The 23,846-nt window shown below is 37.3% G+C and overlaps 1 protein-coding gene across 3 annotated transcripts in view; it reads left to right on the top strand.

Annotated features, from left to right (window-relative positions):
- Window positions 1-23,846, top strand: part of Tasor (transcription activation suppressor) — a 59,530-nt gene that overhangs the window by 23,342 nt on the left and 12,342 nt on the right. For 2 of the 3 annotated variants that reach the window (XM_028882399.2, XM_028882401.2), the window contains exons 8-17: window positions 1,772-1,803; window positions 2,448-2,553; window positions 4,025-4,128; window positions 4,210-4,313; window positions 11,266-11,338; window positions 11,435-11,506; window positions 12,867-13,568; window positions 16,287-16,654; window positions 18,573-18,717; window positions 19,907-19,966. In XM_028882399.2, the coding sequence (XP_028738232.1) occupies window positions 1,772-1,803; window positions 2,448-2,553; window positions 4,025-4,128; window positions 4,210-4,313; window positions 11,266-11,338; window positions 11,435-11,506; window positions 12,867-13,568; window positions 16,287-16,654; window positions 18,573-18,717; window positions 19,907-19,966 (1,766 nt within the window). The remainder of the gene's footprint in view (window positions 1-1,771; window positions 1,804-2,447; window positions 2,554-4,024; window positions 4,129-4,209; window positions 4,314-11,265; window positions 11,339-11,434; window positions 11,507-12,866; window positions 13,569-16,286; window positions 16,655-18,572; window positions 18,718-19,906; window positions 19,967-23,846) is intronic. The other variant, XM_028882400.2, reaches the window with a different exon arrangement.

The following is a 23,846-nucleotide window of genomic DNA, read 5'->3' as shown; positions in this document are numbered from 1 at the left end:
GTGATAATTATTTTCTTTTTGAGTTCATAAACACACTTAAAGTAACTTTTCTAAGTATTTAAAAAAACAAAAACAAAAACACATATCTTAAATGATACATATCTTTAAGGATGCTTTTTTTTCCCCCTAGGGTGATCTCTGTCAGTTTTTAAAGTCAAATGTGCTTGTTGAGAAGGAGTACTCTTTTTGGATATAGAGTTGTATTGTATACTATAGCCCAGGCTGTCTTGGAGTTTACTATAGCTTAGGTTTAAGATTGAGAAGATCCTGCCTCAGCCTCTTGAGTGCTGGTATGAGCTACCAAGTCCTACTGATACAGCACTTCTGTTTTGTTTTTTTCCCCCACATTAATAAGCTCTCAAAACCTCGACAAGTACTAGTTCATTAATACAGAGATGAGTGTGTGTCTCACTTTTGCTTAATGTGTATGAATGCTGACATACACATTTACTGTAGCATTTTTTCATAGATGGTCTTTAAAGGACATACCACTTATAAATGAGTCATATCCCTGAAAGTAGTGACTGTTAATTTTCTTTCTTTCCCTCCCTCTCCATCTCTCTGTGTGTTTGTGTGTCTGGCTGTCCTTTTTTTTTTTTTTTTGGTTTTTCGAGACAGGGTTTCTCTGTAGTTTTGGTGCCTGTCCTGGATGTCACTCTGTACCAGGCTGGCCTCGAACTCACAGAGATCTGTCTGGCTATGCCTCCCGAGTGCTGGGATTAAAGGCATGCACCACCGCTGCCCAGCATCTTCTTTCTTTTGGTACAAACTCTGTAGCCATGGCTGTCTTAGAACTTGCTATATAGACCAGATTGGTCTCAAACTTAGAGAGATCCACCTTCTTCTTCCTCCTGAATGTTTGAGAGTGCTTGGCTCTTTTCCTACTTTTTTGAATCCCTTCTGTTGACCCCTAGATTGTCTCAAACAAGCACTGATGGATGAAACAGCCATCCTGTACTATGAGTGTACCATGAGGACTTTAGCTTCAGGACCCCACGTTTGCTGGTCTTCCTTTTCCCCAGTTATTGCATAGCTATTTCTTAGGATTCCTCTAGCCTTTCCTGACGTTGGGTGTTCTCTGTTTTTTTTTTTCTTTTAAACTCTTGTACTGGTCTTTTCTGTGTAGCTCTTGAAACCATCATCATCTAAGAAACTTGTTGATAATAAGTACTTGTTGATAATTAACTTTCTTCATCATTAGATTGTCATTTGTTTGAAATAAGGGACTGTGTTCCGTTTATACTTAGAATTCTGTTACCTAGAATTGTGCCTAGTAATTAATAAGAGCTTAAAGTTAAATATTTATTAAGTGACTAAGAATGTAATTTATATAGACAGGCTGTTTTTTCTTATTTTTTCCTATATCATTTTCAACATATAGTTGACAGAGGTATTAATAGTCTTATGTCTGCTAATGGATACTTTTTGAAATATAAAACAGCTCTCATAAATTTTGGCAAATACAGTAATAGAACAGTAAGTACTTCTAAGATTTAGGTTTACTAAATTTTGTAAAGAATAAGTTTTTCTTACTTGGAAGAATTTTGTTCTCTTCTATAGTTCCGTTGGAAATGGCACTCACAGGTTGGTGCTTTAGTTCAGTTTAAATTGCTTGCTGTATATGTGTAAGGTGATGGGTTCCATCCCCAGCACTGGAAAATACAACAGCAACAACAAAAGCACAGACAGTATGTCAGGGTCCTAAATGTTAACTTTCATGTTGTTTCCAATCAGTAATAATTTTCCTTTCTTTTTAAAAAATTATTTGTAGATCTAACAGCTTTAATGCAGATAGAAACATAGGTAAGAGTCTTATTTTTTTTTACTTTCATAAGTTGCAAATATAAACAGTGAAAGATTAATAAGTTCAGTGTTTTGTTTTATTTTCATAATAAAAATATGAAATAAAGCAAGTGAAGGTCATGTTATAATGTTGTAGCATCAGTTCTTGATCATTCAAACATAAGGACTCCTTTTAGAAGATGCTACTGCTTCTGAAGGTGGACCAGAATTTCTAGCACTTGGAATTGGGGGAAAAAATGGGTTTTACAATTGAATACTTTAAAAACATTATATTCACCAGAGGTTTTTAATTTTGATAAAGAAAATTTAAAACTACTACTTTTTAAGTTTCTTTATCACAAGAAAAAATAAACAGAAGAGAGGAGACATTAACCAGGTTTAATATAGTCTCCTTTGGGACAGTGTATTGTTTGTTTTGCTTCTAATGAGGGCACTTAGACAGATTGGATGTTCTTTAAAGTTGGAATGGTTTTTTGTTAAAGGGAAAAAGATACCTGAAACTAAAATTTTGAACCTTTCCCTGAAGGACATGTCACTTCTATGTTTATTTTGTATTTAAACCTTATTTTTAGATACTTTTCATTTCTAGAAAATATTTACCGTCTGGGCCATCAAGCAACTGGGCTCTTGTTTCTTTTGTTTAGAAAAATTTAACTACACCTTGTGGAAAGGACAACTTTTGAATAAAGGAAAGCTTCTATGTTATATTTCTTTGAGGTCGGCCACTCGTGCCTTTTTGCCTGTCAAGCTGTAAGTATATTACATTAAAATAAAATAGTGGGGTGGAGCTGGGGGAGGATCATGGGGAAGGAGAGTAAATGAGAACAAAGTATAATGACAACTTAAAAAGGAAATAGTAATTGACAGTTAAGAAGACAGTTTCTTCTTTAGTTTCTTGTTTGTTTCTTTTTAAAAAAATTGGTTTGAGATTACCTTACTCTGGATTGGAATTCACTGTATATCCCAGGCAGTCTTTGTTGCTTCAGCCTCATGTGTGATAGGATTATAGATATGCACCACCATTCCTGGCTTGCTTACTATTTATTTTTTTCAATATTAAATTTTACTGTGGTCCATAAAAACTTAAATGTAAATGTTAATTTTTCTCTAAAATGGTTGCTTCTGTAACTTCAGGAAGTTAATTGGCAAACAAGCTCTGGTTCTCTACTTTGAAGATGACTAGTCAGGTGGATAGTCTATCCTGAGTGGTTTTAAGTCTGAAAGATGAGTTTAAATTTTATTCTACTTAGATATATTTACCAGTTTGTATATAATAGACTTAAAAGTTGACCAATTTTAGCTACATACGGTGGAACATACTTATAATCTCAGTACATGGGAGGCTCAAGCAGAGGATCTTGAGTTCAGAGGTACTCTTGGCTGCATTGTGAGTTCTAGACCTGTGATGCAAACCATAGCACAACTTGCTTCAACACAAAGAAAGGGGGTGGTGGTGGTTAAACATTTCTTTGTTGAAAAGAGCTTTGATGTGGTAAGTTTGTGTGTGTGTGTGTGTGTGTGTGTGTGTGTAGTTTATAGTTTATGATTCATATGACATATATTAGAATTAAAAGTTGATTGTTAATATGCAGAAGATAGTGTAATGCTTGAAGATATAGGTCAGTGGTAGAATGCTTGCCTGCTGTACAACCCTTGGGTTTGATCCTCAGCATCTCCAAAAGAAAAGAAGAGCTATGCCAGCTCATACTGTAACTGTGAATGACAACTATCTATTCTTTTCCTTAGTAAAGTTGGCATGAAGGATTAGCTTCTGATTTAGGATGTAAGGTTGGCGATATTGCCATTTGCTACTTACTTGAGTGTAGATACCTGAGCTTTTTATATCAGGTCCTCTTTAGAATGAGGGTTAAACTATTAATAATTTATCCCATCAGGTATATTTTATTTTGTTGACCTTGAGGTAAAGTCTAATGTAGCATCTGGTTGCAAATTCACTGTGTAGCAGAGGATAACCTTTAACCTGTGATTCCTCCTGCCTTCTCCACCTCCCAAATGCTGGCATTACAGGGATGTGCCACCACACCTGGATTATATGATACTGGAGATTAAGCTCAGGGCCTTCTGTGTGCGAGGCAAGCACTGAACCAACTGAGCTGCATCCCCAGCCCCCACCCTCATTAAATATATTTCAATGTGTCTGATAACATTGCTAGAGTTAAAAGTGCAGGTATGCCAAACATACTCTTATATTTTCTTTCAGTCCTGAGAAGTTAGATGTTGAAACAGTTATGAGTATTGATTGTTTGAAACAGAAAATTCCTCCTGCATTGCTTTATAAAGACACATACTTGGGTCCCAATGAAGGTAAAGTAATTTCATTTTACTAAAATATGCAAGAAGCAGACCTGATTTGATATTTTACTGTGTATTTTTTCTTTGTATCAGTTTTAAAGAATGGGATGTATTGTAGCCTTTATGAAGTTGTCGAAAAGACAAGAATTGGAAGTAACATGGAGTGTTTACTGCAAAAACTGGAGAAAGAAAAACTTGTGAGTGAAAAGCTTTAAATATTCCCATTATCCCTTGAAAATACTATATTAATAAGTTACCATATTTCAGTTTATTTTTGCCTCTGGAAGTCCTACAAGGTCTCTGTTGGGTGCTCTCATTTAGTTAATAGTATTTTACTGTTAGTACTTTTTTACTTTGGAGACAAGCTCTTGCTGTGTAGTCTTGGCTAGCTTGGAGTTTGCTATGTAAAGTAGATATAGTACTCTTCCTTTTACCCATGACAGATTTTGTGTAGACCCATTTTTATTAAACATTGTGACTATTAATGTTGTATTGTCAGAAATATTTATGGAATACTAAATGAGACAAAGAGACTTCTGAATAGTTAATTAATTTGTTTTGTTGAGGAGAGACATAAGCATTTATCTGAAAAACGTGTTTTTATTTTATGTGTGTGTTTGCATGCATGTATGTATGTACACTGTGTGCATACTTAATGCCTGTGGATGCTAGAAAAGGACTTCAGATCCTGTGAAACTGGAGTTACAGGTGGTCTTGAATCTCTATATAGATACTGGGAATCAAACCAAGTCTTCTGCAAGATCAGAAGGTGCTCCTAATTGCTGAGCCATCTATCCATGTCTGCCAGTAGCATATTTACAGATTTAAATATACATCATTAGCTTTTCTTTTGCTGTCTTATTTCTAACTTAATTGCACTGTAATCTGAATAGATGTTAGTTTGATGTTTTCCAGATTTAAGTTCCATGTTTTTATATGCGTCTTTTGTTCATAAGTATATATTCCATAATGGTTGAAATGGGACAATTTTTATTTGTTTTGAAAAAAAAATGGAGTTTACTAAGAAACTTTTTCATTTGTTTTGAGACATGGTCTTACTATGTAACCCTGGCTGGCTTGGAACTCATTATGTAGACTGAGCTAACCTTGGTGATCTCTTCCTGCTTCTCGATAACAAAGGCTGTGATTAGTGGCATATACTACCTCACCTGGTCCAAGAGAAGGTTTTAATATGGGTACAAGTATGGGATTCCTGTCTTGCAAGGTGTTTTCTTGCTGCTGTTAGGAGTGAGAGGCCAGCTCTTAACTAAGTATATATTTTTGGTAGTTTGCCCTTAACTCCCACAGAACTGAACATGGAATCTGGGGCTTCACTTATGCTAGACCAGTTCTCCCACAAAGCTGTAATTCCCAGCCCTTTCTTTTTTCTTTTAGATTTTGAGAAAGGATCTGTCTTAAGTTTCTCAGGCTGCCCTTGAACTTGTGATCCTCTTGTCTCAGCCTCCCAAGTAGCTGAGATTACAGGCCTGTGTCATCAGATCTGGCTTTCTGGTTGCTTTTTAGTTTTTATTTTCTCCCTTTCTCACCTCTTCCCTGCCCCTTCCCCTTCGTGTGTGTGTGTGTGTGTGTGTGTGTGTGTGTGTGTGTGTGTGTGTGTGTGTATGTGTGTGTATGTGAATTACAGTATCTAGGTAGTAATTTCTTACGTATCTTTTTTTTTTTTTTTTTTTTTTGGTCTGGATTTCTGTCTTCATTTCTGGAGAGATTGCTAATTCTCTTTCTGATACCTCTCCTTCATTTTCTGTAGTCTTTATGACCAGGAAGAGGAGTATGTCAGACTTATTTGTTAACCCCCTGCATTTTTTTTTCTTTTGGCTGGAGATGGCAGGGGGGCAGATTGGGACAGGGTTTCACTGTGTAACAGCCTTGGCTGTCCTGGAACTTGCTCTGTAGACCAGGCGGGCCTTGAACTCACAGAGCACCTGCCTCTGCCTTCTGAGTACTGGAATTAAAGGCGTGTGACGCCACCGCCTGGCATTTGAGTAATTTTTAAGTAGGCAGTAATTCAGTAGTTTGCAGTAGATGAGTATTTTTGACCAGTATCATTATTTAATTCCGTAACTTTTTTGTAACCCTAGTAGGAAATCCTGTAGTAATTAAGCACTCAGCTTTCTTCCTCCAAATCTCTAACAGCCATATATATATATATATATATATATATATTCTGGGTGTTTTTTTGTTAATAAAGTCATACACTATGTGACTTCTGTGCCTGTATTCATTTACTGAGTGTGTGTGTGTGTGTGTGTGTGTGTGTATATCCATCCATGTTATAGTATGTATCTGTACTTAATTCCCTTTTATGGCTAAATAGTTCATTGTATGGATAATGGTACATTTTGTGTGTCTCAGTTTTTTTTTTTTTTTTTCACTCCTTGACTATTCAGGAAAACATTTTAAACATTTGTTGATAAGGTTTTGTGTAAATGTATTTTCAGTTCTGGTTTGTCTATAAATATTTTATAATGTTATCCTTACATCTTGTAATTGCAAATTGAAGCCTTTGGGAGTTTGAATCTTGTTCCTACTGCATCTCATTTAGTATAGTTTTTCTCTGTCAGATCAGTGATATAAGATTGTAAGCTAATCGTGTACTTTCTAATATTTGCTTTCTATTTTTAGTGTATGGGTGTTTTGCCTGTATATATGTCGTGCACCACATGAGTGCCGGATGCCTGTAGAGGCTAGAGGATGGTGTTAGATCCCCTGGGTCTGCATTTACTGGATGGGTGTCAGGAATCAAACCTGGGTCTTCTGCAAGAGCAACTATCACTTTTAACTACTGAACCATCTTTCCAGCCTCTCTAATTTGTTGTTCCACATTGTTTATACTTTTTGTTTTGGCTTTTGGTGCTTTAGACAGGGCTTCATGTAGTTAATGGTTTTGAACTCTAATTCTCCTAATTTAACCTCTCAGGTACTGAGATTGTATGTGTGTGCCACCATGTCCAGCACCTGTAATGTTCCCTGAAAAATTAAAACAGTAAAATAAAGTAGGAAAAATGTACAAATTATATTAAATAGAGTTTTAAAGGGGGAACACAGTAGTCAAGTATAGTTGACTAGAGGCAACAAAAGCATAGAGCTTCCAAGATTTGGCTGAAATGTTTCTCTTTGGGCTTATGCTTCAGATAGGACTGATAGGGCCTCTGGTTGTCTTAGTGTTTTTGAATATAGACTGCTCATACACCATGGGAGTCTGGATACAGTGGTTCTTCTTTTCTCTCCTTCCTTCCTTCCTTCCTTCCTTCCTTCCTTCCTTCCTTCCTTCCTTCCTTCCTTCCTTCCTCCCTCCCTCCCTCCCTCCCTCCCTCCCTCCCCTCCTCCCTCCCTCCCTCTCTCTCTCTCTCTCTTTCTTCATTCATTCATTCATTCATTTATTTATTAGAGATAAGGTTTCTTTGTATATGTAGCCTTGGCTGTCATGGGACTAGCTCTGTAGACCAGACTGGCCTAAACCTCACAGAGATCCGCCTGACTCTGCCTCCTGAGTGCTGGTATTAAAGGCTTGCCCCAACATAACTCAGCTGATTCAGTGGTTCTTTATAGTCTGTAAACCATTAAATTTGTGAAATGTGGTCTTATATTTGGAGTGAGTGTGATGTTAAAGGCAGGTAACTAGTTTTCCTCAGTAAGCACAGACTTATGCTGTTCTAATAGCTAGGAAGGACTTGAGCAAAATATTAAGGAAAGACATATAGTATTTGGAATATTTTATATTAGAGTATTTAGATTTGAAATAATTTTGCAGGTACATTGTCTACATGTATACTATGAGATATCTGTGTGTGTGGTTCTAACATTAATGGTAATTATAAGGCCAGCATCTCGAAATTCATGCTACATGTCACTTAGCATTATGTTGTAGCCTGGCCTAGGAGGTTTCTAGGAGATAAGGTAAGGCCACTTTAGGGTATATGTAACTTTTATAAATCTTAAAACAAAAATCTAACTCCTGATGTGAGCTCCCTTTATCTAACTCTGGACCTGGCAACTGACCTACACTGAGAATAATTTTTTTTTTTAAAGGGAAGGATCCCCTAAGTTTCATGAATAATTTCTAGATTGGGATCTTTCTGGCTCATTGATCTTCTGGACTCCCACCTCCGCTCCCAATTTTGGCTCATGCTACCAACCAGCTTACTGAAGCTCTTGGTCTAAAAGAGCTGTTGCTAGAGCACCTGACAGTTACTTTTTAATAGAGTGAAGTAAAGAGGAGAACTTACCCTGGCTGGCTAGCTGGAAGCACTTTGAAACCTCCAAACGTGATACTGCTGTGCTTTCATGGCCTTTTTTGTTAATATAGTCACTTTTAATCTTTATTGTTAATAGCAATTCAGGTAGTACAATTTTCATAATACAAATACCCTTTTCTGTTCACTTCATCCTTTAATTCAGAAGCTCTCTTAGTAGGTCCCAAAATAAATGCTTTATGTTAGATTGTTTTCTTTTCCTCTGACACAGTGCTGCCAGATCTGTTTTGTTATCAAAGGAAGTAGTTACACGAGTATGCACACTAAAGATGTTCCTGGATAAATTGGAATTTCACTATTTGATCTCTGCATCTTGATGTCTTTTTAACATTTACCCATTCTCCCTACTCTATTCTTACCCTGGAGCCAGTAATGAATACTGTAATGCTTTTAGACTGTTCCTTATATTATGGTTTGCCATTCCTTATAATTGTTGCCTATCCTGCAACCTCTGGGTGTTTTCACTGTGCCCATTCTTCAAAATACAACTTCAGTATACTCTGTAAATCTTCCTTGGCTGCCTTTTACTACTATAAATGAGCTGTGCTTTTCCATTTTTTATTTTATTTTATAATACAATTCAGTTCTACATATCAGCCACGGCTTCCCTTGTTCTCCCCCCTCCCGTCTTCCTCTCCTTCCCCCTAGTCCACCCCCCATTCCCACCTCCTCCCAGGCCAAGCCAAGTGACCCTGCATAAGCCCCAGGTTTCAAACAGCCAGCTCATGCACTGAGCACAGGACCTGGTCCCACTGCCTAGATGCCTCCCAAACAGATCAAGCCAATTGACTGTCTCACCCATTCAGAGGGCCTGATCCAGTTGGGAGCCCCTCAGCCTTTGGTTCATAGTTCATGTGTTTCCATTCATTTGGCTATTTGTCCCTGTGCTTTATCCAACCTTGGCTTCAACAATTCTCGCTCATATAAACCCTCCTTTTTCTCGCTCCACCTGGGGCCTAGCCGTGGATCTCTGCATCCAGATCCCTCAGTCATTGGATGGGGTTTCTAGCACGACAATTAGGGTGTTTGGCCATCCCATCACCAGAGTAGGTCAGTTCGGGCTGTCTCTCGACCATTGCCAGCAGGGTTAGAGTTAGCCACTCCGGGGAAGCCTGCCCAACTTGGCCCCAGGTTCTGGCCACCGGGCAGGTTCCCTTCTAGCCCTGGGAAGGATCCCCTTCTCTAAGACCCCTGGCAGACCCTGCAATCTCCACGCCCTGCCCCCACACCCATCCGCCCGAGACCCCAGCCACTTCCTGAGACTTAGACCGGCCACTAGCTCCCATCCTGCCCCGGACTTCCCTTCTGGACAAGAGCGCCCATCCTGCCCTGGACTTCCCTTCTGGACAAGAGCGCCCATTCTGCCCCGGACTTCCTGTCTGGACAAGAGCTCCCATCCTGCTCCGGAGTTCCCATTTGGACAAGAGAGAGACTTCCTGAATCTGTCAGCTCTGTCTGAACCAAGTGTGCTGATAAGACCAAGAACGAACCACAAGGAGATGGGCAGATGTCAAGGCAGAAATACATACAACAAAATGAAGAGCAATACAGCATCACCAGAACCTAGCCCTCCTCTACCATCTAGACCTGAACATCAAAAATTGGAAGAAGCAGAAGAAAACAGCCTTATGAATAACATCATGAAGAAGGTAGAGGCTTATATAGAGGAAAAGACAAAAAAATGGGAAGAACGCTATAAAAAACTAGAGGAAAGGACAAATAAAGTAGAAGAAGACAATAAAGTCCTGGAAGAAAATAAAGCACTGAAAGAAAATCATGAAAAAGCAATGAAACAAATGAAGGAAACAGTCCAAGACCTGAAAAGGGAAATAGAAAAAATGAAGAAGACACAAACAGAGGGAATGCTGGAAATAGAAAATCTGAGTAAACGATCGGGAACTCCAGATGCGAGTATAACCAACAGAATGCAAGAGATGGAAGAGAGGATCTCTGGTGTTGAAGATATGGTAGAAGAAATAGATTCATCAGTGAAAGAAAACACTAAAACTTTTCCATTCTTACTGCCCTGTAAATTTTTCTTAAGATTTATTGTATGTGCTTATGGAGGCCCTTGCCTCCCAGGGAGGAACTCCCCAGGAACTGGGGTTACAAAAGACCGTGAGCCTCTGTATAGGTGTTAGGAGCCAACTGTGGGCTCTGCAAAAGAGGCAAGTGACCTTCACTGTGGAGCCGTCTTTCCTGCTTTTTAAATCTTTGGGGGAGTTTTCTGTCTTTTCTAATTACTGCTATTTGTGTGGTAATTTCTCTACGTAGTTGAGAGACTTCAGGTAATCTCTGGCAGGTAAAATTATGTAATATGAATGATACTCAATATAACTAAGATTAGATTCTAGCAACATTTCATTGAACACTATCTTGAATTTTCATAGGCAGTTATTTCAAAGCATGCTTTATTATATACAGTGTACAGCATGCTTTTAATGTCTTTTGCACTGATAAGTATTAGAAATCTGTATATTTTAGCATCAAGTTATTTTTCACAGCTAACTAATTATTTCAAGAACGTTCTCAGTATATTATGAACATAAATTTTCACTTGATTGAGATCTTCTTAATGGTTAGTTTGGTTTTTTGGTTTTTTGGGGTTTTTTGTTGTTATTGTTTCGAGACAAGGTTTCTCTGTAGTTTTGGTGCCTGTCCTTTATCTCACTCTGTAGATCAGGCTGGCCTTGATCTCACAGAGATCCGCCTCCCAAGTGCTGGGATTAAATGGGTGCGCTACCACCGCCTGGCCGCATTATTTTCTTTAAAAAAATGATTATACTTCTTTATACTTAGTACCAAGTGTTGTGTCTACTTTAAAGTAGTAGTAATAATATGGTGAATATACATCTTCTGCCTCTCCAAACTGCAGGTTCTTGTAAAACCTTTAGGAGACCGAGGATACCTTTTTCTTCTTTCTCCTTACCAGATGATTTCTCCATATGGTAGGTAGTCTGGCTTTAGTTTTTACAATTAAAAAAAGAAAAAAAAGTTAAAATTGCTTGCTAATGAATTTGGCTTTTTCTTTTTCTTTTCTTTAGAACATCAGACTGTAAAGTCTCGAATCCTACATGCTTTGTTTCTGTTTCAAGAACCTAGATGCCTAATTATCAGTAAGTTTTTTTTTTTTTTTTAAATGTTGAAGTATAATTGCTGGTAGATTTTTTTTTTTTTTATTTTTTATTTATTTATTTTTTTTTTTTGGTTTTTCGAGACAGGGTTTCTCTGTGTAGCTTTGTGCCTTTCCTGGGACTCACTTGGTAGTCCAGGCTGGCCTCGAACTCACAGAGAGATTCGCCTGCCTCTGCCTCCCGAGTGCTGGGATTAAAGGCGTGTGCCACCACTGCCCGGCAGAAAAATCTTCATGTTCAATACAGAATAATTTTTTTTTTTTTTTTTTTTTTTTTTTTTTTTCGTTTTTCGAGATAGGGTTTCTCTGTGTAGCTTTGCGCCTTTCCTGGGACTCACTTGGTAGTCCAGGCTGGCCTCGAACTCATAGAGATCCGCCTGGCTCTGCCTCCCGAGTGCTGGGATTAAAGGCATGCGCCACCACTGCCTGGTAGATATTATTGAAATCTTTTCAGTACACTTATATTCTATTTTGTCCAAATCTGTTCTGTGGAATTAGCAGTATAAAACATGACTTTGATGTGCTCCCCTCCCTATTTTTGTGTATGCCATTACTCCTGGCTTTGAAGTGTTTTCTCTTAACTATGAAACTTTAGGGGTTTTATTTTGTTTTTCTTCTTCCCTTTTTTCAGTACTTTCATTAATGAAGTTTTATTATAATTGTTTCAGTACTACAGCTTAGAGTTTTATGTGACATATTTTTCTCTAATTCATTTTTGCATTCAAATTTTAGTGATTTTAAAGTATCATATGCCATATTAAACATTAGGCCATTCGTAGTTAATGAGAATTTGGAATATTTGTGTTAGAGAAGATTTGGTTGTTGGCCTTTTTTAACAACAAACTTGAATATTAAGGAATTCCCACTAATAGGCTTTTGGATTAAGCCTGGATTTTTCAGTTGTGACTTCTCAGTACATAGATATGTTTATGGGGAAATGAGTTTATATAAAGTTAATGTTGTTACTTTATGAGAAAAATGGAGTGACGTTGTCATTTGCAGGAGTGATACTGTTTAGAATCTCAAATCTTACTTTCTCCCCAGTCTTTGCAATTTGCTTGCCACCGTTTGTGTTGACTTGGGGGCAAAAGGAAGTGAAGATCGTTAGTGAGGAGGTTTTTTCCCAGTAAAAGTCTGTTTTCCCTTTTCATTTGTTTGGGTTACTGGCCCATTTTAAGCAGAAGCATGCTGCTTGTCAGTTTGCTGTACTACTTGTGTATCAGAAGCAGATGCTCACTGGCTCAACATTAATGTTCAAATGTTGTTATACTTCAGTAGTGTGATGATTTATATTTGGTTGATTTCCCTATTGCTACTATGGTTTACTTTTTGTTTATTTGCAGCACAGAAAGGTGTAACGAATCCAGCACCACAGGAGAAACATGAGAGCATATCAGATATATTAAAAATAACTCAGTTTTTACAGTTTGCTTTAATTCAGTGTCGAAAAGAATTCAAAGATATAAACACTATAAATTTTCATTCTGTTGTTGAGAAGTACGTAAGTGAATTTTTTAAGCGAGGTTTTGGTTCAGGTAAACGGGAATTTTTCATGTTTTCATACGATTCACGATTAGATGATAAAAAATTCCTATACTCAGCACCAAGAAATAAATCTCATATTGACGACTGCTTACATACCTACATTTTTCAGCCAGAAATGTATCAGTTACCTATTTTTAAATTAAAAGAGTTATTTGAAGAAAATCGAAAACGTCAACAATTTAGTCCACTTTCAGATTATGAAGGTCAAGAAGAAGAAATTAATGGTTCAAAAATGAAATTTGGAAAACGAAATAGCTCAAGGGGTGAAACTACTGAACCTGTACAGCAGAAGTCATCTCATTCTTTAGATTATGATAAGGATAGAGTCAAAGAATTGATTAATTTAATTCAATGTACAAAAAAAAATGTGGGTGGGGACCCAGATACAGAAGATCCTAGAAGCAAAAGTGTCTTGAAGAGGAAGCTTGAGGATCTACCTGAAAATATGAGAAAGTTCGCCAAAACCAGCAATTCATCTGATAATTATCATCTATATGAAGGTAAAATAACACATTACTTTTATGATAATAACCCAAATACATAACCTTGGTTCTGTTCTTTCCCATGTTATAGTAATTCCCAAATTACTACGCTTAAGAGCCAAATACTGTCCTAGGTACTTGGTTGGGTTTGGGTTCTATGTTTTTTCTTTTTGAGCACGGTGTCACACGAGCTCTGACTGGCCTGGAATTCTTACCTCAGCTTCCCAGGGAGTACAGTTACAGGTGTGAGCATGCCTGCCTGGCTTGTTAGGATTGGTTGACTTTGGAAGTTTTTACAGTTTATTAATCCTACCCTTAGAAATTGTACACTCAGCAAATAAGTCATTGCAGTGGCCTTACATTTTGACTGTTATCCACTCTCTAGCTTACTTTTTGCCAGTGTTAACATGTCCCTTTTGCTGTTGGCTTGTGGTCCTTTTCTTTCTCAACACGCTATGTTCTTCAGCTGTGTGTTATAGTTCAGTTTTTCTTTGTACAATCCAAGAAGACACAAACCATCCTAAATTCAGTTTACCTTGACACCACCAAAATGGGTTCTAATCCCAAATACAAGGATCAGGTTTGGTGTTGTATATTCCTTTTTTTCCTGAATTTTTGTCTCACTATTGACTTTCCAGGGTGACAGACTGAATAATCATTTGTTTCCTTTGAAGTAGTTGGTTGGTCATGAACATCCTGGTTCAGATAGTTACTATGTCATTTGTGATGACCACAGATTCCTCAAACAGTTAAGGAGTGAACGAGTTTACTCCTGTTTTTGAATACATATTAGAATACAAGCACGATGCTGGGCATCGGTGGTGCACATCTTTAATCCCAGCACTTAGGAAACAGAGCCAGGTGGATCTCTGTGAGTTCAATGTCAACAGAGAGAGATTCAGGACAGGCACCAAAACTACACAGAGAAACCCTGTCTCGAACCCCCCCCCCCACACACACACAAAAGAATACAACTATGGCCATTCATTTATGTGTGTATAGCTGCTTTCACACTGAGATGGCAGAATTGCAGGAAAGACTGTATGGCCCATGATGTTTAAAATACTTACTGTTTGATCCTATATAAAAATACTTACCCTGCTGTGTCATATTTCTTAATTGTTCAGTTTAGGCTAATATGAAGTATACTCAATACATTTAAGCTTAGCTTGAACTTAGCGCTTATACTATATTTTGTTTTCTCAATGAGAGATGTTTGTTGGATTGTTTTAGGCTGTTGCTTAATGAATGGACCCTTCTGAGCTTTAAAATGAAATTTCTTGATTTATACAATTACTTTTGTGTTCCTTTGTTGTACCCTTTTCAGTTGACAGAAATGGGAGACTGTTACCATAGTGTGTTTATTGTAAATAAATTAAATACTCGGTGTTTTAACCTTTTTATACTGGCTAGTTCAGAAACATGAAATGTGAGGTTTTGGGCTTTTGTTTTGTGCTCAGAAACCTTCTCTTCTTTTCAGATGTGTTTGTCTTTGATTAGGTTGGACAGATAAAATGTCCTTGCTATAATATATACTTTTATGCTCTGAATGAACCATAAGCCTTGTTCATGGTAGATAAGCACATACCTACTGAACTGCATCCTCAACTCTCTTTACTTTTTGAAACAAGGTTTCACTAAGTTGCCCAGATTGGCTTTTAGCTCATTCCTCAGACCAGGCTAACCTTTTGCTGTCCACTTGTCTTGGTTTCCTAAGTATCTGGGAAGGCGTGTGCCACCAGAACTGGAATCCTTACTTTTTTTTTTTAAAGATATTATTGTTATTTATTGTCCGACAGTTCTCTAAAGCTGTCAGCTGAATGGTCATTTTTTTTGTTTTTCGAGACAAGGTTTCTCTGTGTAGCTTTGGAGCCTTTTCCTGGAACTCACTCTGGGGCCTAGGCTGGCCTCGAACTCACAGAGATCCGCGTGCCTCTGCCTCCCAAGTGTTGGGATTAAAGGCGTGCGCCACCACCGCCCGGCTTTTTTTTTTTTTTTTTTTAATTTATTTTATAATTTAGTTTAATTTTACGTATCAGCCATGGGTTCCCCTGTCCTCCCTCCTCCAGCCCCCCCCCCCATTCCCATCTCCTCCAGGGCAAGGACTCCCCTTCGGGGGAAATCTCTACTTTTATTCTTGAATTATCCATTGTGGTAGTCATTACACATAGCTCTTTAAGTTTCAGTTAGTTGAAATAAAACTACATCTCACCAGCCATACAACTGTATTAGAGCATACTGATAGGAACGTTTCAGTCTTTGCAGAAAGTTCTATTTGACGGGGCTGTTGTCTGTTACAACTTTTAGGCTTTTTCTTCACTTGACTTAGGTATCTCTTTACTTTCAGTGTGTATGTCTTATCTCTTTTGTGTCCTTTCTGGTTTTTAAATATCCTCAGTTCATTTCAGTATCCTGAAATCTCTGTATTGTTTTATTAACTTAAAATCAGTTTCATCTTCAGTATTTGGCTTTTCAAGGCTTTGTTTTTAGACTAACCAGGGCATGGCCATGTTTCTTGCTCTTTCATGTGCTCTTCAAATTTTCAAAAACAGTTGTAGTAGAGGACACATATTTGTAAAATCTAAGTCTAAAATATTTTAGTTCCTACAGATAAATGCCTTACAAATGACTTCTAAGTTTTATTTTTAAAATATATTCAGTTTTTTTCATTCTGTCATATAAATAAATATACTGGCTTTTAAAATACAAGAGATGGTTTTTCTTTGTTTTCCTCAGAGTCTCCACAATCCATTGGCTTACTTGGACATGATCCTAACTTGAGACTGCAGCAAGAAGAGGCATGTAACACTGGAGACGTCCACAAGCTTTATAATTGGTTATCAGAAGCACTAGCAAATGCACGACACTCAGATGCATTCCTGACAGATACAGTCAACAAGGCCTTAGGATTGAGTAGCAGTGGTACCTGTGAAGAGCTAAGACAAACGTGTGAATATGAGTTGAATCCTGCCTTAGATAAAAAAGACTGTGAGCAGCATACTTGTACAAAAATTGAAAACGTCCATTTTAAGGGTGCTCAGAGCCCACTGCTAGAAGTTGATGCAGCCTCTGTACAGTACCCTACTCTTCTTTCTACCAGTGAGGTAGGCATTGACCATAAGCTACATTTGAAAAATATAAATGTGGCTTTCTGGTTATCTGTATTTGCTTTTGTGTATGTCAAAGAGTGTGGGCATACTTCAGGAAGTAAAAGTGTTTGTCTTAGAGGGTGATTCTAAGCTTTTCTTGTTGAAAAAAGGTAAATACGGAAGTAATTGTTTTCTATATGCTTTTGTGCTTTATATAATCTAATAAAGTACATCTAGTATGATAAAACTAGGGCTAGATAGTTTGTCAGATTGGCATAGCAAGAGTTCATTTCATATTGTTTTATGATGAAATGAGTCCTCCAGACGGGCTGTTTTCTGCTGTAAGAGACTCAGAGTGAGACAGATGAAGCAGTTGAATTTAGTAATATGGAGCTGCAAATTAAGCATTTTATATTGTGCAGATATAAATAAGTAGGCTTTAGGATTATCTCTGAGGTGATTCTCAGCTTTGCTTATTATGTAATCCAATTGTTTATGTATGGCTCTTAAGGGCTGTTAGCTAATTTATTCTTCTGTCTTTGAATCCAAGTCATATGTGCATATCTCGGCCTTTCTTTATGTAGTTTTGGGATATTTATTTTAGGGAGAAGATGGTGGTAGGAGATTTATGTGGGTAGGCATTGAGATATTAACCTGTATTGTTAATGTTTCTTAATACATTTAACAAGACTGTGGGCTGAATATGGCCTACTTGCTTTTTTTTTTTTTATGATTTTTATGTACATTGATCTTTTGCCTGCATGGTTGTGTGAGGGTGTTGGACTCCCTGGAACAGGAATTAAAGACAGTTGTGAGCTGCCATGTGGGTGCTGGGAGTTGAACCTGGATCCTCAGGAAGAGCAGCTAGTGCTCTTAACCACTGAGCCCTCTTTCCAGCCCTACTTCCTGGTTTTATACCTCAAAATTCTGTTTCTATTCATTTAAGTATTGCCTGTTGGTATTGTTAAATACAATAACAGAGTTGAATACATAGCCTATAAAATTTAAAACAAAAATTTACCAGTCACTGCTTTAAATTAACATCAGTTTTGTATGTGTGGTATGTATTTTGCGTTTTTAAAGATTTACTTATTTTATTCGTGTGATTGTTTTGCTCGCCTGTTTGTATATGCACCACATAGATCTCTGGTGCCCTCTGAGAGCAGTGGAGGTGTCGGATCTCTTGAAAAAACTGAAGTTAAGATGGTTGTGAGCTGCTATGTGGGGTGCTAGGAATTGAACCTGGTCCTCTGCAAGAGCAGTTGGGGTTCTTTATTGCTGAGTGTTCATTTAATCTTTTTATTAAATTTTACTATTTTTATTTTGTGTACATGTGAAGGTCAGAGGATAACTTCTGAAAGTTATCCATTGTGTGGCTCCTGAAGAGAGTACTCAGGTCATCAGAGTTGGTGGCAAGTGCCTTTCCCCACTGAGCCATCTTGCCAGTCCTCAGATAACCTTTAAGGACAATGTATATTGTTTATTTCATTTATTTATTGGGGGAGGTGTATGTTTATTCATGACAGGGTTTCACTCTGAACCCATGGCTGGCCTCAAACTTTTGATCCTTACTGCCTCTGCCTCCTGAACCTGCTTATAGGCAAGCACTACCATTCCTGGCCTTGGCAAAATATATTTTAGATTTAAAGCTAGAGTATTATAATTTTACCATGTTGTTATTTATTTGTAGTTTATGCATTTGCTGTGAGGAAGTAGTATAGCCTTGACATTAAATTTAAAAGGCGGTAGTGACGCACGCCTTTAGTCCCAGCACTTGGGAGGCAGAGAGAGGCAGGCGGATCTCTGAGAGTTCGAGGCCAGCCTGGTCTCCAAAGCGAGTTCCAGGAAAGGCGCAAAGCTACACAGAGAAACCCTGTCTCGAAAAACCAAAAAAAAAAAGGCAAGGTATTAAATGTATGTCCTTTATTTTTAGGATCCACATTTAATTAATGTCAATAATTTTGAAGAGTGCAGCCTCTGTCCCACTGTTTCCATTGAGCATGGGTTCCGTACGCAACATTCTAAGTCAAATGATGAAGAAGAGACAGAAATACATTGGAAATTGATTCCAATTACAGGTAAGAACTAGTATATTTGACCATAGGTTTGCTTCCTTTTACTTAGGGACCAGTTGCCTGGAGAATTTCATCTTTCTAGATTCCTGTCTTGGTTCATGAGGTACCATCTTACTTGGCTCTGCCATGAGTCTTTATTTTTAAGCAATATATGATTTATCACTATTACCATTCTTGATTGACATCAGGAAGTATCTTCAAAAGGGCCTATTAATATAGTGATTTAGAACATAGTTACTCTTCTGGTGGAGTTTTAGCATGCATGTTATCAATTGAAAACTTGATAGAAACTGAACTTGGAGAAGTAGGTGTTGGAGTGAAATGATGCTCTTTGGGTAGCCACTACTTTTCACCTCACTAAACTTCACTACAACAACAAGCTGTCTGTCATCTAGCAAATGATCATGTTGAGGTTCATCTGTGTGAAGGAACTTTGATTTCCTAATGGTTCATTCTGGAGCACAGCGTGAAATTACCAAATGCAAATACCTTATGGAAACTTACTGAACCACTGGTGTTTGACAGTTGTTGAAAGATTGTCATTTGTAATATTCTTACTTGTCCATGCACACACTGCGTGCTCTTAATATTCAAGTTCTTATTCATCTTTGTTAGCTAAATATGTTTGGAATTGTTTTCTGGGCACATCTTTTTCATTCCTATACCTTTATTTAGCCTTTCGAAGGAAACTGAAGAGTGACTTGCTGAAAAGTAGACTGGCTTGTGACTTATATATAATCTATGAGACCTATAGGGATTCTGAGAAGAATTTCTAAAACTTGAGTTTCCATGGGCTTCTGCACTTTTCTATACTTCATACCTTACTGGAGGAGGCAAGAGACTCTAGACCTGATGATAGAGGAGAACTGATACTCTTTTATGAAATGGAGACATAGTGAAACTTTGAAATGAAATAGAAAAGTAGTTTGTAGGTGGTGGTTATTCTAACCTTTCTTCATTTGAAAACCTTCATAATTGTTGTTGAGTCATTTAAAGAAGTAATATAGGCATTTCTCTTTCCATCACCTGAATGGAAAGGGAAACAACTTTCCATTTCTAAATGACCTTTCAAGAACGTTTAGGCAAAAGAAGGATTATTCCTTTGTTAGCATTTGTGGTTGTCTGAAAGGTGCCTAATAGGAGTCACTGGTATCTGAAGAGAATCTACAAATCTAATGGATGCTTTCCTCAGGAGGGAATGCAAGAAGCCCAGAAGACCAGCATGGGAAACATGGTGAGAAACAAACACCAGGTGAGAAGGCTCACTTTGCTTTTCTTCCCAATGTGCCCTTCTTCAGAATGGCTGTACTTGCATTCTGGTTCTTCATCGGTAGGGCATGGATTTACTTTGTGCTCCAAATAGAGAAGTTTAGACCCTTTTTTTTTTTTTTAACTATCATTTTAACATTTAATTGTATCAGATATTCTTGTTACAAATGTAGTCTGTGTTCTTGTCTATCTGATCAGGTGATTTAGGAATATGAAAATGTTTTCTTAATGCATTTCTTCAGATATTCTTTAAGAACCAATCTTTATTTTACAATGCAACAAGATAACCATAACCATTTTTTTCCTTTTCATACTCTGTTCATAATCTTCAAATTTTTTTTGCCAACCTTTTTGAGTATAAAGCTAACTTCTCAGATAGTTTAAGAGATTGAAAAACTATTCCCAGAAACAAAAATCGTACTAATTAGTTAATTACAGTGGATGCACCGAAGATAGTCTCCTTTGTCTGACTGAGCTCAGTCACATTCAGCTTCTCTGCACATCATTGTTGGCATTATTTTCTTGTCTCAGTTTGCTAGTGATCTTTTTAATGTTTCCATTTGTTTTAATACTTTACTCTTTAAGAAATCTTGTGGGTCTTTTTGTTATTTTAATTTAGTAGGAAAGTTAGGTGACTTTCTTAGTATTCATGGAGAAGTCTGAAGGTTTCTTAATTTAGAAGGAAAGCTAAATGGCCTTTTTAGTAAATCTTTCTTAGTAAGTTAACCCTTCTCATAATTTTCTTCAGGAAGATCTTTATCTCCTAGATGATTTATTTTTAACAGTACATGATGTAAGAAAGTACACGTTTTAGTGTACAGCTCAGTAGTGTTCACATAAGTATAATCTGTGTGACTACTACCCAAGTCAAACTGTAGAACAATCCCAGTGCCCTAGCTTCTGCATTTTCCTGGGCCATGGTCTCTCCATTCACAGTAGGTAGCACTAATCTCACTTTCTTTACAGTATTTTCAGTTTTGTTTCCATAAATTGAATCTACTCGTGCCTGTTTGTTTGGCTCTTTCATTTCAACTTTGATGTCAAGGATTCATCTGTGTTCTGTATTTTCAGTAATTCTTTCTAGGAACAACAGTTACCTTGTTTGAACTTCATATTCTGTAGACATACACCTTTCTCTTCCTTCAGATACTGTGTTCATATTTTATGATTGAAAGTTAGATCTGAATGACATTATTGTCTGAGAAATAATGCATTTTCTTAACATGTTAAGAGTCAAATGAAGCCGGGTGGTGGTGGCCCACACCTTTAATCCCAGCACTGGGAGGCAGAGCCAGGCGGATCTCTGTGAGTTCAAGGCCAGACTGGTCTACAGAGCGAGATCCAGGAGAGGCGCAAAACTACGCACAGAACCCCTATCTCCAAAAAACAAAAAACAAACGAACAAAAAAATGTCAAATGATTGGTACTTTGTCAACAGTCAGTAAAATAAATAAACACAAATTATAGATATATAGATATGACATCTCTGTTAAATTTTTTTTTATCGATGAAGGCTTTTTTTTTTCTTTCGAGACAGGGTTTCTCTGTGTAGCTTTGCGCCTTTCCTGGAACTTACTCTGTAGCCCAGGCTGGCCTCGAACTCACAGAGATCCACCTGCTTCTGCCTCCCGAGTGCTGGGATTAAAGGCATGCGCCACCACCGCCTAGCTGAAGATTGTTTTTTAAAAAGTGTTGATCTTAAAATCAAATGGAGTAATTTGTACAAAATAAACACGTTTATTCACAATTCAAAGAGGTTTATTTGGCTTATAATTGTCATGTGTGGTTATGTGAGGAGTACATTTGAGTGTTCTGGTGTAACTAAGTATATATGGAGGCCAGAGGAGAACTTTTGTTTCTTCTCTATTGCTGTTTGCCTTCTTACTTTGAGGGTTGGTCTGTACTGAAACAGAAGCCTGCTCTTTCAGGTAGGCTGTTTTGCCATCAAGCTTTTATCCACTGACTGTCTCTAGAATTTTGTTTTGTTTTGAAACAGAAGGTTTTCATGTGAGCCCAAGCTGTCCTAGAACTTGCTCTGCCTCAAACTCAGAGATTTGCCTGCCTCTGCCTACCAAGGACTGGGATTAATTGAAAGGTGTGTGCCCCCATCCTGGCTTGCCCCTAGAAGTTTTAATATGGAAAACTCTACATGAGATTTAAGTTAACATTTAAATTTTTTAAAAAGCTGTTGAAAATTCATGTCCTGATTCCCCCCCCCCCAGTGGTGTGGTAGCTCAAACATAGCTCTTATTTCAAACATCTGTTAAAGACAGACACCTATATTGTCATAAAATAAATGTGTTGAAGACTACCTATATTAATTAGTAAAAACTTACTATTTTAATCAAAATAATTGCTCTCAATTTATCTAGTACTCAGGAGGCTGAGGCAGGAAGATTTATGAGTTCAAAGCCACCCTGACACTGTCTTACAAAAACAAAAGAGAATGGGGGTTAAAAAACAGAAAAAAAGTATTAAGTATGTTTACTTTGCTCTCAACAGGTTAGCCATTGTTACCAATTTCTTTTTTTCTTTTTTCTTTTTGGTTTTTTGAGACAGGGTTTCTCCATGTAGTTTTGGTGCCTGTCCTGGATCTCGTTCTGTAGATCAGGCTGGCCTCGAACTCATAGAGGTCTGCCTGGCTCTGCCTCCTGAGTGCTGGGATTAAAGGCGTGTGCCACCACCACCTGGCTACCAATTTCTTATATGGCCTTTTATATATTTTATATTATTTTAAACTACACTTTTAATGTTGTAAATTTAAGGGTAGAATATTCCTGAGTCTTATAGAACTTGAACTTTACAATATTCATTTCACACAGTTTTAATTGTTGACAAATTGGGTGTTTTGCTTTTCTTTTTTGTTTTGACCTTTGTCCCTGTTCTTACTGTATAAGTGTCTTTACAGTAATTGAATGTAGTGGTCATGACATTGAAAAACTGAGTGTACGGAAAATAAAAATGGGATTTTGTGTAGAAAAAATGTGCAGCTACATTTGAGTACAAACTTGGATTGTAAATTCACTGTAGTACTATAGGCTTGAAAATTTATAAGTGGATTTTCTGATCTAGAGTCACCATTGTCTATACTATAGTAGTGCTGTGTTAGGGAACGGTGTTGGCTTAAGACCAAAAATTTCTAATTTTTCAAAGTCTTAATTGTGTGATAACATTTTAGGCAAAAATTTGACTTTATTTCTCTAAAATATATTACTATAAATTAAAGTTAGATATATTTTACTCTTATTTAAAAATAGGGTGCTTGCTTTGAAAAGTAGTTTTAAAAACTTAGTCATGTTTGAATTTAAGATTTGTGGGGAAAACAACAGTGTCATCTTACAGATTGAGCCAGTTCTTACAGGTCAAAGGTTGTGGTCCTGTTAGCACTGGATTACACAAAGACCTTGTCATCCAAATGCGTAGTTTTGGATTACAGGAATAAAGAAATAAGGAAAAAAATTTCTTATTTCTTTTTGGAATTATTTACAAATAAATTAAAATACTAGGAGAGCATTATCAAAGGTACTACTCAGTGCAGTTAAGAAATATTTCAGTTCTTTTTTTGAGCCTTTCTTTCCTGACAGAATGAGTTTGTTAAGTTGTAGGCAATCCATTAACCAACCTGTATGTGAAAGCCAGCCTAAAAATAGACACAATTAATTTAATTTTTTTAAAGATTTATTTAATGTACTTCGAGGTTTTGCCTGCATGTATATCTATCTGTATGATGGTGTCAGATACTCTGGGTCTGGAGTTACAGGCAGTTGGGAACTACTATGTGGGTGCTGGGAATTGAACCCTGGACCTTTGGAAGAGCAGCCAGTGCTCTTAACCACATGAGCCATTTCTCCAACCCCTACTTT

The sequence above is a fragment of the Peromyscus leucopus genome, chromosome 9 (assembly GCF_004664715.2).
Source record: "Peromyscus leucopus breed LL Stock chromosome 9, UCI_PerLeu_2.1, whole genome shotgun sequence".
Lineage (NCBI taxonomy): Eukaryota > Metazoa > Chordata > Mammalia > Rodentia > Cricetidae > Peromyscus > Peromyscus leucopus.
The sequence above is the reverse complement of the archived record's forward strand: the minus strand, read 5'-3'. Positions and strand labels throughout refer to the sequence as shown.